The following is a 15377-nucleotide window of genomic DNA, read 5'->3' as shown; positions in this document are numbered from 1 at the left end:
GTGTTACAGCACGTGTGTGTGCGTGTGTATCAAAGACCTCATCCTCTCCTTGATACTCATGAAGATTTCGGTTACCACTGTGACTGAAGCACCAGGAAGAGGCAAACTAAACTGAAACCAGACAGTGAAGTTAGCCATTATTCTGCTCCCGGCTATGCTGCGTTTCACTGGTAAACCTGTAGTCTGGAATGGAGTTCTGGAGGTATGTTGATTGTTAGGGACGTCCGTGGTGTGATGGAGATAGAGCCTCGCAGGACCAGAGAAGCTTCCCGCATGTTAAAAGTGTCCTTGAATCTTTCAGAGCTGCAGATCTTCCTCCATCTAATCCTTCGCTCTCCTCTCCCACAGTGAGGTCACTGACAGCCCTGCCTGTCCCCCTCCTCTTTGGTGCTGAGCAGGATGGGAGGGTCCAGCCACTTCAGCCCAAGGGGCCATTTAGTAGCAGTCACTCATCAGTTGTCATTAGCCAATCAGTTGTTGGCTTGTTAGCGTAGCGCCTCATAGAGTTTCATTTTCTGAGGGTCTGGCATCTGATGGCCCTTGTACAGAGTAGTTGTGGGTTGGCGGTAGCGTTTGGTTAACGGTGGAGCGCAGCAGTGGTGCTAGTTACCCACCAGGGGGCTGAGGTCGCCATGGTGGTTCTTTAGCTTCTTCTTGAAGAGGGAGATGGTGGAGGGTCGGTACAGGATGATCCAAGGCTCGGAGGACGCCGTGCTCTGGCTGCAGCTGTCTGAACCGCTGACTGCTGGAATATTCTGGGATCTGAGAGGGAAAAGGGACAAGAAAGGCAGAGAAGATTTTTTAAATTAATTTCGGAAGCCATGAGGGGAATCTGAATTTCCTTTGTGTAGGATTTGAACATTTCTGCCTTTGGCGACGTTTTATGGTTGTATCAAAAAAGACACTGTGGCAGACAGGAATGCACCGATGAACTGGCAGAACGCAACTTGAAGAATGCTTTCATTTTCAACTGGGATTGTCCCAAGTTTGTCAGATGCTACGATCAGATAAAACGTCAACACATTGGGACAATAAAAATAAATGTTTCTTTCATCTATTTCTAATATGACATAGTGAAACGGCTGAATGCTTTGACATTTTATGCTTGGTTGATCATACACACCTCCAACATGCTCATACTTACTTGACTGTAATATGCAGCAATAGCTTTGCCACCATTGCTATGACTGTCAGTATGAGGAGAGCAGCCAGAGCGTAAATGGTCCACACTGCAGAGAGGGAACAACACAGTAACAAGACATCAGACATCGAATCGTGGTAATGAAAACAAACTGAAGCAGATTGAAAGGATTAGCTAGAGAATTATTCAAGCACTGCTGGCGCACCTGTTAGCAGTGTTCAGTCAGCCAATTGTCAAGAAATTGTGACGCATTATTATTGCACATCTGTTTTCTTCTGGTTGAGAAATACAGATTGAATAGAGTAATATTTGAAGGAAGTATAAAAGAACAGAATGCGTCAGTCCACCCTGCGTAGCTTTGACAAGAGGCCTGATTGGTGTGATCAGCAGGGAGAACTAAAGTAACTTCAGCTATGAGTCACTGACAGGAAAAAACAAGCGTCATGAAGTATTAAATCTATGTATGATCATAGAGAGTCACTCTGGGCCGAAGCTTCCAGAAGCCTTTCATCAAACTAAGATGATTTTAATACTGTCAGAGAAACCAGGTCATGCTAAATGGGGGCTCTAACCAAGAAAGCTCCCAAAGCATCCCTGCAGAGGTAGAGAGAGGTGCAGTGGGTGCAGTACATGATGGGTGTTAACATACTAGCGCTGTGTCCAGTGGTCTCGCCGCGTCCAGCCCACTGACCTGGCATGTTGTGCTCCGGTTTACCGGGGCTGGACGTGATCACGTAGAGAATCTGGGAGGAACGTCCTTTAGAGGTGCTGTTGGATCTCTCTGTGACGCCGCCAGCAAGCTGGGGCCCCGCCGTGCTTGGGATGTCCTTTCCTTCATCCTCATCATTTCCTTCAGCCTCCATTGTTCTGGTGTCTTGGCTTCTCAGTGCTGGGCAAACAAGAATAAGAACTGATTTAGACAGGTTCATGTGTGTTTTAGAAGAGGACAAGAGACATGCATGCAATTCTCTGCGAGTCGGCGTGCATGCACAACTCTGCACAAGGCCGGTGAATTGCAGACGAGCAGAGCAGAGAGAAAAGGGTCATCAATAAGCCTCAGTGTACATGTAAATCTACAGTGTAAGTTACAGCTCTGACTAGTGAATAGAGACTGCAGCTCTGCAGCTTCTCAAGATTAAAGTGGATCATTTTAAATATGATTTTGATTGTGATAAATATACAGTATCTTCATAGGGAAAAATATCCCTTATAAATATACTGTATTTCATATACTATACTTAAACGTGCAATAACTGATTTTTTTGTGGCCACTCGGGAGCGGCAAAAACAAGCTGTGAACACAACACTGACATACTTTCGCCATTATAAAGTTGAAACTTGTTAGCAAACACTTGCTTATTTTACACATTCAGCAGGTACGGAGCAACATAATCTTTCATTTGGAGTCATGTTTCAGGCCTCCTAGCAATTGTAAGTCCAATATTCACTCTCCTTTTAGGTCTGCTTTTGGTCTCCTGGGGAAATAATTGTTTCTTTAGCAGAGTCATGCTCCATTATGTTACCCAGCTAACTGCTAACTTTTTTCGCTGAGCTTACAGTAATTTTGTAGAGCTTTTTTTCTGACTTTAAATTTACAAGATGCTTTTATATTTGTCAGTAATAACAAAACAAACAACAACACTGTTGTTAAGCACTATCACATTCACCTATATTACAATCTCTGAAAATTGTGGAGAGTAAAGTTAGTCTTTGTATCTTCTGCAATGTGGCCTATCACAACTTGAAAATGTGACTATGTTTAAGTATTATAGGCTTTCCTGGCTCCCATTTAGAGTAGTGGTAAGTGAGTGGTAAGTCCTGTGCCAGAGACACAGAAGAGGAAAAGCTCTGCCATGTTGTTGTAATTTCTACAAGTTGAGGACATAGATCACTCAGTGCCCCTTTAATTATCCCCGTGCGTAAACTGGGATGTGGCAGCAAGCAGGCAGAAATAGGATACATCATGTTGATTGTGTTGTGGAAAATATATACAGAAGAATCACGAGTGAATATTCGATACTAACAACATTTGAAGAAACAGATCAATTTTGGAAGAAAACTTAAGCGTGTAAACATGCGGTGTCCGCTGCAGACATGATTCAAAAAGTGTTTGCAATAAATTCTGTTTGTTTTAACCTGCTTACAGCACCAGATGGGCAGAGTTTGCTTCATAAAACATGAGTGCTAGAGAGCGTGGACTATTTCAACTCATTTATGTGTTCCCAGAGGAAAGCAATAACCTAAATAACATTGCCTCTGCCTTTCATGTACTTCTCCTAAAACAGAAATGTGATTTATTTAAAATCACTGTGTGATTTTCCTTCTTCCTACTTCTGAAACACTGCTGGTGAGAAACAAACTGTGGAATGTCTTAAGATGATATTTATGTGTTTCACTTGACTCTTTAATTATTTTTTCTACATCAATTTGCAGTGAGGTTTGGTCAAGAGAAACATCTATCAGCAATCTGTGATTGCAGTCATCTACAAATGTGATTTGCTTTTCTTATTTGCCTCAGACACATCTTACAAAGAATGTAGTAGTATGTCTCTTTTAATTGCTCCTAAGTGGGTAGCAAAATGAAATAATAAGACATTGGTGGTTCCAATTAATATAATTATAAGCTTGGGGACATATTTACAAAACATCCTAAGTAGCTCCTAATTAGCTGTGTTGCTCAAAAGTTGCTAAAAGAGAGCAGTAGAGATGACCTGCTCACGATCATTAATGTTTTGGGAAAATACAAGTATAACAAACTTTTAAAAGATTTTTTTAAGGAATTTTGAAAGATCCAGTCAGCTCACGAACACATCTAATACCGCTGAACATGATTGTTTACACTGGAAAAATGCAGCTTGCTGCTCTGATGAGCTATCTCAGCCAACTGTCAGAATTATTAATAAAACTTAAAATTTGCTTTTCAAACCCCAATTTGTTCAACAGTTCATTAAATAATCACCAACTGCAACAAATACATAAATTATTTTATGGCCACTGTTAGATGCTATATGTCGAATTACCACATCAAAGTATGATGCAGATACAATATACTTAACAAGTCAATATTTTACTTTGTTTATGTATGAAATATGTGAGGCAGTTTATAAAAGTGATATATTTTCTATGAAATCTAATTTTTATTTAATTTGTATTAAAGTGGTCATATTATGCTCATATTCAGGTTCATAATCTTATTTAGGGGTTGTACTAGAACAGGTTTACATGGTTTCATTTTCAAAAAAACACCATATTTTTGTCATACTGCAGCTGCAACTGCTGCAGCTCCTCTTTTCACCCTGTGTCTTAAAGGCTTCGCTTTAGCTATGGAGTGATACATCTCTTTTTGTTGGGAGTTGCACATGCTAGGTAAGGAACTTCGCATACTAGCCAATCAGAAGCAGAGTAGGGCGGATCATGAGAAGCGGGTAAACACGGCTTCGGTTCAGCTGTATCTTAGCAACAGACTAGAGCAAGAGTTTCAGAGTGGTGAGTTATTAATCTGTAACAAAAGTATCTTTCATCCATAAAGTTTTAACTGAGCTCTGTCTCTACATCACAGTAACAACTTTCTGTCCATTGACTACCTGGAGGGTAGCTAGTGTTTGGAAGGGAGAGGAGAGGCAGCAGGAGGACGTCTTGTCACTGTGTGCTGCAGCTCAGTGTGTTTTTCGCACATTTCGCTGTGTTGTCACAGGAATCAAAGGGCAACGGCTGGACTACAAACGAGCTGTTTTCAGGCAGTTCAGAGCAGAGTTTTCTGTGGGAGATGGGAACTCACTTTGGGGTGGACTTTGGGCTTTTTCACTTTGCAAACATATTACATGCACAAAAAGATATATAAATCAATAAAGGAGAGGGAAAAAGCCAAAAAGCACAATACCACCTCTTTAAGATTTTCTTTCATATTCACTGACACACACTGGTCAAACAAGTTCAGTCATCATTCGTGGTAAGATGAGATAGTTAGAATGACTGACAAGCTAAACCCTAAATGGTAAGCCCGTAAGCCCCACCCACCTTGTGTTAAATCCCCCTGAACTGCTAAATACTATCTGATCCATGCCTGTTCCACTCTTCAATGAATGGTAGCTGCATGTTAAAGCAGTGTTGGATTTTTTTTCTTTTCATAGCTCAACCTGACTGTGATGTTCCCAGACTTTCCCACATGTTCCCTATTTGCAAACAAAATACCATGCTTGACACCCGGGCTCAGCTGAAACGCTCCATCATCATCTGAAAGCATTTATCCCAAAATTACCGTTTTGATCGCGCAGCGTGCGAGATATTGGATATATTTAGTGGTGGTACTCAGTTTAACTGTTGTCTTTCTCTTTCAGTTTCTGTTTTTTTATTTCTCTCTACCTGAGTCGATATGTATTGTTATCTCTATCTTTCTGTGAAAAAGCTATTACTTTAGGAGGTGACCTTTTCTTATATGTCTCGGATTCCATTTCTTGGCTACATGACGCCTAATGCAAAACAAGAACCAAGACGTGAGCAGAAAGGATCGTGCCTGTCCAGAGGTCAGAGGATTTCGACCTTTGAATATTGTTTTTACTGTAACGCCACCAGGAAAGAAAAATGACAAATGGAGGCAGAGAGGAAGGAGCAGGGACAGATTGCCTCCCAGTGTACTGAGCTTGAATGTCACCTACACTGAATTATATCAGGTTGTGTTTCTCTCATGCCTCCAGAAATTTATCTATTAAATCATTTTGGTGCATTCAGACTGTTCACACAGAGACTCATTCTGAGAGAACATAATGTGAAAATAACAGAAGACAGCTTTTTATTTTATCACATATGTCTAGAGGGATAAACAATTTTTTGCTGCAAAGTCTTCAACTTCCTGTCAGCTATAGTTCCCCAGCTATATGTCTGCTCTACAGTGAAATCATGCTATCAGAAGGCGCGATACATAGTACTGCACTATTTTGTATGTAGGTGGCACAAAAACTCGCTTTGCAATTCACCAAGGAACACACTCTGGAGAAGCAAAGCAGCCTGCCGCAGCTTGATAAGAGAGTGAGTTCCTAGAAAAACAAAACATTATTTAAATATGCAGTATCACCCGGGGCAGTGAGACATTGACTAGCAAATGAAAAGAGAAAAGGACCTGCCAGTGGCGTGACAACTGCCTCACCAGAGCTAACAGACATTAGTCTACAAAACAAGGGTTGCCATGCAAAACTCTATCATGGAGCCAGCAAGTCAGCACGCACCAGATTATGCAAATGTGGCTCTTGGTGGGTTTAAGGCGGTACTTTAGGTCAGGATGTTTGCTAGAACTCAAACCAAACATTAGAAGTAATAGTCTGGCAGGGGCATTGACACTTCTTATAAAAACATTCTTCTTTCAACTGCTACATACTTTTTCACCAGAAATATAAAAAAGCAAGTGATATCCCACCTTGGTAGAGCAGGGCAAATCCCTGGGCCTGGTTGGTGCGGTCTGAGTAGAAGTACAGTATGACAAAGTCGCCTGTGATGTTCACTAGCTCCCGCGGCGGGCTGCGCCAGTCGAAGCGTGCCACAACCTGGTTGGTGTAGCCGTCCAGTAGCTCCACCATGTCTGTCTGGTCGGAGATGTCAAAGAAGGTGAAGTTGAAGAGGATGGCGAAGGATCCAGGAACCTGTATAGTCCAGTAGCAAACACGGCCAGCCCCGTACTTGTCGGGGAAATCAGGGGAGTAGATCACTCCCGATGGAGAAGAATAGTTCCCACCGCAGGCCCCCACTCGGGCTGGAGGAGAGAGAGAGCAGAAACAGGAGAATAGTTAGTGCTATTTGCCATCAAAGCTTATTGGATTATTTGTGGTCTCTTCAGTACCTTGGTAACAGACACCATGTTACATGATTTCATGGTAATGAATGAGCGTGAACCAATGCGACATACCGGATCGGCCTAACTTTATTAAGTGGATGAAGTATGAGCCATGACGTGACTGATCCAGTTTCTTTGTCAATGTTGTCATAAAATTCAGTATTTCCGCTATCCGTTACATTCCTTTGGTCACAGCTGGGCACCGACTTAGCTTTTAGTGCCAGGAATGGCTGACCTCATACTTTCATATGATATGCAGTGAGGTATACAGATTTTAAATTTGGGGTAAAGAGAGGCACTCAATATATATGGTAAGTACCCTGAGTTAAGGTATCAGATTTGGTACTAGGAGAGGAAAAGTTGGATTAGTACATAATGAAGTTCTTTAAACTTTCCAAAAAGTTGTTTAGTACAACTCTATATTGAAAAGTATAGCTTTAGGTGTTAATGTCCAATAGTGTAGGAGGTCTGATCACAGTTGCTTTGAGGAAAGGAAAGGTGTTGGTGCTAAGGAAATTTACTACTCTGCCTTCTGGAGGTGAACTGTAGACTAATTCAACAATATTCAACAAAAGCAATGACAGACTCATTACCACCTTAGATTTATACAAACTGCAGGCACTAACATAAAGAGCATCAAGTGGTTTAAACACAGACAAAGATGTGTTTGTAAAAGTGCAGTATCTTATATTACTTTAAAAAAAACTTTGTCCAGGATTCTAAATCATAGATGTGTCAGACCCAGAGTGACACTAGTTAATAACACTCACTGTCGAAGATGATGACCCAGCCGTCTCCACCGCAGGGCTGGGTGTGGTCACCGAAACAAACATGGTTGCACTCCATGCTAGGCGACTCGCCGTGGTCACGTGGGTCCACTTCGTTGCCACAGAAACAGGCATATCCTGACTCCATTCCAGCAAGCTGCAAAACACAAAAGGAGTTATGCAAATGACTGCTTCAGCAATTCAAAACAAACCTTTCCCATAATGCTGCTCATTATAAATCCATTTGACATGGATGCCAGCGAGGAAAACACTGAGGGAGTCATTCCAACAAACGTTGTGGACGAAACAAGAAGATTTTGACTATTCTTTCTACAACATTCAAAATGGCTACTTTTTCAATAACATTATACATGATTACATCACAACTATGCATAAGAAATAATTTTGCAAATTCACAACACATTCAAATAAAAATAGTTTTATATGTTGTGTTTCTTAAATCAGCTTTATGTGAAATTGGGTTAACAGTAAACAGTTCACTGCATGGAACTCTTTGAAATTAAACTGACTTGAGTCTAAAGTACCCTAATTACTCTTTCTCTCATGGTTTCAAGATGCTGAAATCTGAGTCTGGACAACCACAACCTCTCAGCTGATTAGAAGCCTCCTTTCAAACACACAGCTGCACAGAGGGTGAAGAGAATAAACCTTACAAAAATAGCACCTATCTATCTTTCAAACCCAAACTGTAAACTGTTCCTGAAAGCGTTGGAGCAGGAATGCGAAACTTAAAAAACCTTCACACATCGTGACCTCGCCACCACTGGCCGCTTGTTCTCAAAAGAGCTATTGTCCTTCACTCAAAAGGACACCATTGTCCACTTTTCAGACCCTGAATGAATTCACACAACTGAAGGTACTGCATCCTCTCCCACTCTGCTTCTTTCCTCATGGAATAGGAATTTATCAAGCCTCTGCTCTCGCCAAGATGTTTCACACAACGTCCTTGTTGCATTAATCTATCTGATGAACTAACACCAACGTGAATACTTCTGGTGGAGTAAACAAGAGATGGATCACTGTCCAAGTCATCAGGCATGCTCTTTGTCAAACAGTCACACGGGATCTGTGCTTCAGAGCACTGAAGTTTCACATGCCCATTAAGGACAGTGACAGTCCAAGGGTAGGCAGACGATGCCAATCTGCCGCCACATCCTGTAACATCTGCTGAACTGAGAGGGGAGGGGGGAGCTGTCAGTATCTGTCAATGCAGACGGGGCTGAACTGGATCTGCTGAGACAGAAAATGAACACCTGGCACTGTTTATAGCTGGGACAATGACATACCAGACTCAGAGATGAGGAAAACGTATCGAAGAGGAGGTGCCCACTGGGCTAATAACCGTTCATTTCCAGCTGTCAGCCTTGATTGCTGTGATGATTTGTCATCCGCCGGTTGGTTTGAAACAGGAGGTTTGATGGCTGAATAAAGAGGGTATAGACTGCACTGGGCACGATGGTAGCGACAGTCAGGAAACTGTTCGTAAATGCAAATGATTTACATAAAAGCTTGACTATTGCTAGAGACAGCTTGTGTCTATTTTAGACATGCCACAGGCAATTGACTGGACACTTTTTGATCCACTTGGGGGGGGGGGGCACATTTGGACTTTCTAGTATGAGTGCCAGGATAAAGGATACAATATAGACATTTGAGTTATTAATGTTTTAAAGTGTTCTCCTACAGAAGCCACCCCTTAATCCAAGTTAAATATAATGCTGGACATCTCTTGGTTTACATGTTTTCTTTTTATCTGATACATTTCTCCTTCACTACTGTATCTTACCTTGTACCTCTGCTTCCTACAGAAGCTAATACAGTTCTGTATGGTGAGTTTGTTGGAGGTCTCGCTCGTCCCGGACAGAGTGGGTGGGTCACCGCTGTCTTTGAAGCAGCCCAAGTTCCCAGGCACTGTAGGGATGAAAAAACGATCAGTTACACACAACTACTTAGATGCACTCTGTATCACATGGTGACTATTAGCATTTCCTGTACAAATATCAGGAGTGTTTTTCATTATTAGATTGTTATATTCAGGTTTCCTTCTAGATCCATTGCAGGGATCACTCCCTGTTTTTGTATTTTATGAAACATGCCTTGAACCCTTATGTGTCTCAAAGCTTCCTCTAAGTGGTTCAAGTTTTAAAAACATGTTTGTGATTAACACTTTGACTCATAGACCCGCCCCCAAAAAGAACAAGCTATAGTGACACACTCAGTAAGTATTTAGTCCTCTGTATGAATGTTTTGGTGTGACTTGCCAACAGAAAAGTCAACTATTTGGCCTCTGAAGAAAACAGGAGAAGAAGAGAAGGTGGAGGGAGGGGAGAGAGGGACAGGGATGTTTGAGTCATGGCGAAAGAGAGCTGGAATCTAGAAAATGTACCCTGTCAGATGTGAGAGCAAGTTGCATCAGATTAGGGATATAACGTTTTCTACGTGTGTGTGTGTGTGTGTGTGTGTGTGTGTGTGTGTGTGTGTGTGTGTGTGTGTGTGTGTGTGTGTGTGTGTGTGTGTGTGTGATGAGGGGTTTTATGAGCCAAGAAATAGAAAATGTTTGTTATATAGCGACTTTTCCATCTGGAACATCTGGAAGGAGGCCAAGTCCAACACCGTAGGTCTACATTAAACACAGCTTCAATTTTAACCCATAAGAGAACCAGAGTGATGTTAGAGCATAAGCAAAAATTTGTGCTACAAAGTTTTCGTGTGTCTGCTACCTGAGACGTACTTTGGTCGAGCTTTCATAAAACAATGAACGCAACAACCACATACAACTTCCACATCTCAATTTTCCTTTCACTTTTTTGACTGTTGCTGCAGCCCAATCATATGAAATACTATTGAACATTAAAATGTTTGTTAGGTGAAACCTGGGAATGTATGACATAAATAGGCCAACAATCACAGATGGATCACAGACAGATCACCTTCAAGTCAGACGAATCAGCCCGCCTATCTTAATCCACTGTGTATTCATCAAACATTCCAAAGCCTTTAAATTCAATGTAATAGCTCAGGAAGTGCCAACAAAGCCTCCAGCAGCTATATTCCACTTGTGATTAGTTTTTCACTGCGAAAACAGGCTTTCTCTTGAAGATGAAACACATTTGACAAACAGAAGTAAATGCACAATCTGAATCTCCACTGCAGTATGAAAAATCTCCCCCCCACAATGCTCTTCAATCTCATTTGAATTGGTGTCATCCGACCGATGGGTACAAAGAAGCTCATTAGGACAAGACATAAAAGACAAGAGTAAAGACTGTGTCCAAAATAGCTGCCAATGCTGCACTGAGACACAAAAATCAAAAGCATGTGACATTAGAAAGCACTCTTGTTCTTTATCAAACATATGCAATTTCCAAATTCATTTCAATCTTATAGTGCAAGTTAACTGAGGCACAAAGCATCTTTAATACAGAGCTCAAAGTGTGACAGATGGTTCCTCTTTTAAATTTAATTTCTTGCTGTCTTGTAAACTAAAAAGGACAAAAATTTTCAGCACGGGAAATCAAATCACGAGATAAACAGGTTAAATCTGATATTTTAATTTTGTACTGACCCTCCAATATTGGAATCGTGGAAATAGTTATTTTATTTTGCTAAATACAAATATGTATGCAAATGCAATTTAGCAGAGAGTTCAGCCATGCAATTTCCCCACATTTCGATAAAAGAGAGCAAGACATTTATTTGATCATAAGCTAGATATTACACCGGAGCATGTCCTGTCTATTTGTGTGCAGCAACAGAGTCTTGCTTTGTGGATGCTGCAAAATCTGACAACAAGCTCAGAGACTGTGGAGCGGTTTGTCCCCTGATTCCACATACAAACACTGTCCTAGAACTGAATATCTCTGGAGCTTGCTGTTGTGTGTCCTCTCCTCTCAAACATTTGCATGTTGGAAGCTGCCTGCTCGTCTGATGACAGCAAGTTCCACCAGTGAACAACTGGCACCCAGTTGTTTGGCTGTAAGAAACACTTCATCCATTTTTACAAGCCTGTCACGATTCAGTTTCGAATATATGACTATTTTGCCAAAGAGGGGCATCACTCAAAACTGCCTTTACTTCATGAACCAAAGTAACCCCGAGAAAGATCACACACATGCATTGTCTTTGGCATGCCAGTTGTTGGCAACGCAAACTTTTTGGCTGGCACGAAAGCCCCCCTACACGCACAACACATGCTGCAGATTCTTTCTGTTTATGTAAGAATGAGGCACAAAAGCTTTTGGGGGAAAAGTGTGACATGTTTCAGATTCCACGCAGAATGTCGTGCACAAGAACGACCGCCACAGAATGGAAAAGTGAAGAGGGGGAATGAAACAGCCTGGCAGAGAGAGGGCACTTCCCTGCATTTCACCCACGGTTGCTGACCGTAAAGTGACCGGCGAGATTTTGGCTGCTGTGCAGAACATCTGACAGATGACTCAACACTTGAAGACAAAGTCCTCAGACTCCCTCAGACCAGCAATACATCGCACATCTTCCTTTTTCAGCCACAAATACTTTAAAGCTTTATACATGGATTAATATGGTTGTTTGAATCATTTAGCAAGACCCCACAGCGCAGACTAGAATATTTTCAGGATGAGACAGGACAGCGCTGTAGCAGCAGTTTTTTTTAATCTGTCACTTAAGTATACACTGTATTAACCCCAGTGAAGTGTGCAGGAGGAGAGATCAGAAGAGAAGAGAGATAAACACCTGGTTGGGAACCAGCAACCTTCCTCCGAGCAAGGCAGGCAGGTACCACTTCAATGGAGCTTTTGAAACTCAGAGGAGAAAATGCTACTGCAGGGTTCAACAGCCAGATTAAAGGCAGCAGTGCTCCTTTTTCATTTTGCTTTGACAAGAAGATTGCAGACTACAGTCAATTTATCTGTCTTTGTCCTCTTCTCATCCCAGGGGCTGTGAAGCGCTGGCTGAGGAGCAGAAGGTGGTGGGATCATATCACACCAGAGCATTGGATGTTTATATGGAACTGGAGAAGACGGCAGCCACTGCACTGCACCGTTTATCAAAAAAAAAAAAGTGAAAAATTGTCCTTGCATGAAAATCCCTGAGCAAAGCATTGTTCCCTAAAACATCTGCTTTGCAGGCACAACAAGTGCAAATATCTCACATGCAAAAACATTCAACACACTTCAAAGCTCTCTGTGGAATTTAGACTTAACGAGCCAGAAGCTAGGAATGGAGGAAACTCAAGGTGCATAAATGCTCCAGTCAGCCCAGAGCAGACCTCTGAAAACCTTGGGAGATCACAGCGGGAGGGGGGACTGCCACAAAGTAAAAAAAAAAAACAGATGCAGAGAGCTAAACAAGGCCTGACTGCAGCCAGACTCATCACAACCTGGCAGCCTGCCGCATTAGCTCGGAAAAAAGCAGCCTTCCCACAATGCAACACAGGGCAAAGCAGACAGGAGGCAGCAGGCAAAACAACAAAGTTCATGGGTGTCTGTCTAGCAAGAAAAAGGAGACACCTCTGTTGATGCAGCAGACACAACAACAGTGTTGACCCAAAACACATCAGAGAGAGAAAGAGAAAGAACAACACAGAGGGATGGAACATCAAACATGTGCAGCAGGCTTTGGCAATTGCACTTGGCAGGGAGCATGCAAGCAGGTTGATGAGCTTGTGGGGCAAACATGTTATTAAGGAAACATAATTACAGTTATACATTTCTACGCCATCTGGAGGGCAAAGCGCAAAATAAACCTACGGGAAAAATAGAAAAGACATTTTTAAAAAGTGTTTTCTTTTTAATGGGACCCCTGGTGTCTCTCTTTTTCAAAACAGATTTACTCTTAACAGTCAGACTCTGCTTTCTTTCTTGCATCCACCCAGAACAGCATGCCAGATATTTTCACTTAAAAGATGAGGTAAGGCCGAGAGACAGCGAGAGAGAGAATATGAAGCCTTAAGGAACAATGAACCTTTAAAGACTCTCCTTAATAATCAACGCTTAAACACTGCAGGATTTCGATAAAAAAGCTATACTCACTCGGTCCTAATCCTATAATCTATAAGAGAAGCCATGATGACACTGAAAAATGTAGATACAAGAGCAATAAAACTGAAAATACATTAGAGCTCAAAAAACAAACCTCAGTACTTTTCCTCTACTCACTGAAATGTGTTGAAAACTAAGAAGTACAAATAGGTGGCACCAAATCTCCGCTCACATTCATAATCTTGTTTAGTTTTAAATTATTTATTTGTATACCAATTATACCAATGTCAGACAATATTTACCATTTGAGAACTTCCCTAAGGTAAGGTTATTACCTTCGTTATTATATCGACACAAGGATCAAAAAACTTCTAATGATACTAAGGGCTTACCAAACTAAATGCTGAAATAACATAGTATATATATAGTATATTTCTGATTCATAGCCACTGTACAATGAGCCAGTTCAACATAAAAATCACTGCAATGTACAAACAGGCTCCCCATTAGGCTGCACTGAACAAAGTCTCTAAACTTCAGTAAACGTTTCGTTCGTTCCTTCCTTCCTTCCTCCTTTTCCCCGTTCACCTACACACATTTAAATTCATTCAGATTCATTATCTGGGCTAGTAACAATTATTCTAGTCAGGTGATTTTGTTTTATTTAGTTGCTTGTTTGCTGCCGCCTGAAGAATTCTGGACGTGGGAACATGAAAGATCAGTTTAAAGGGACTGACTGATAGCGCCCACACAGATCATACAACGATATCGCCACTGTGGCTTCACTGTGTAGGTGATGGCGTGGGGTTTCTATATGAATGATTACAGTCATGATGACATTTATGCCCCTTTTCCAGAATAACTTCTAACTCCTTCACATTCCCAATGTATTTCCTTTGCTGTAGATCAAATTATTTCACATTTTAGCTACATTTCCTGATTTGTTTGTCTTTATATATGCTGATCCATTTCGCATAAAGCGGCATAGATTAGACAAATAGGCAACTGACAGAAAAATGTATCAGCAACTATTCTGATAATTGATTAATGGTTTCAATAATTTTTCAAGCAAAAATGGCATTTGCTGGATCTCGCCTCTCAAATGTCTGGATTTGATGGCTTTCTTCTGGTCATGTATGATAGTATACTGAACTTTTGGGCTTTTTTAGAATAAAACAAAACAAGCTAGTGAAATGGATCACCCTGGGCTGCGGGCATGTTCCCATATTTACTGACACCTTGTAGACAAAACGATTAATCGGGAATATAAGCAGCAGATTAATCGATAATGTGCACTAATTTTACATGACCCGCATTCAGTTGAGAGGCTCGACATGAGGCAGACCGTAACACCTGGAGACGTTTTCAAGAGAGGTTCTGTCAAACTTCCAGCAAAAATGCAAGAACAGACCAGCCGAGCTACATACATACCATGTGTCAAACTGATTAGGCAAAGCAACGTCACTGAGGAAAACAAATTCTCCCCATGCTTATCCAGAGAATCATGTATGAATCCCTTCCTCAGCTTTCAGTGTTTACACTCATGTCTAACATCACAGGCTTTGTCTTGTGACAGCTTTGTGAATGCATAAACATTTCAGTGTTTTTCTTTGTATGCCTCAATGGCTGTGAAACATTTTTGCAGGCAAAGATTCCTTCATGGG

The 15377-nt window shown here is 41.4% G+C and overlaps 1 protein-coding gene across 3 annotated transcripts in view; it reads right to left on the bottom strand.

Moving 5' to 3' along the window:
• Nucleotides 1-12: 12 nt before the first annotated feature.
• Nucleotides 13-15377, bottom strand: part of kremen1 (kringle containing transmembrane protein 1) — a 59159-nt gene continuing 43794 nt past the window's right edge. For 2 of the 3 annotated variants that reach the window (XM_046034978.1, XM_046034977.1), the window contains exons 4-9: nt 9540-9664; nt 7736-7889; nt 6552-6884; nt 1791-2030; nt 1145-1229; nt 13-762 (exon numbers count right to left, since the gene is read on the bottom strand). In XM_046034978.1, coding sequence (XP_045890934.1) covers nt 603-762; nt 1145-1229; nt 1791-2030; nt 6552-6884; nt 7736-7889; nt 9540-9664 — 1097 coding nt within the window. In that variant the 3' untranslated portion in view covers nt 13-602. The remainder of the gene's footprint in view (nt 763-1144; nt 1230-1790; nt 2031-6551; nt 6885-7735; nt 7890-9539; nt 9665-15377) is intronic. The other variant, XM_046034979.1, reaches the window with a different exon arrangement.

This window comes from Micropterus dolomieu, linkage group LG21 (genome assembly GCF_021292245.1).
Source record: "Micropterus dolomieu isolate WLL.071019.BEF.003 ecotype Adirondacks linkage group LG21, ASM2129224v1, whole genome shotgun sequence".
Classification (NCBI taxonomy): domain Eukaryota; kingdom Metazoa; phylum Chordata; class Actinopteri; order Centrarchiformes; family Centrarchidae; genus Micropterus; species Micropterus dolomieu.
The sequence above is the reverse complement of the archived record's forward strand: the minus strand, read 5'-3'. Positions and strand labels throughout refer to the sequence as shown.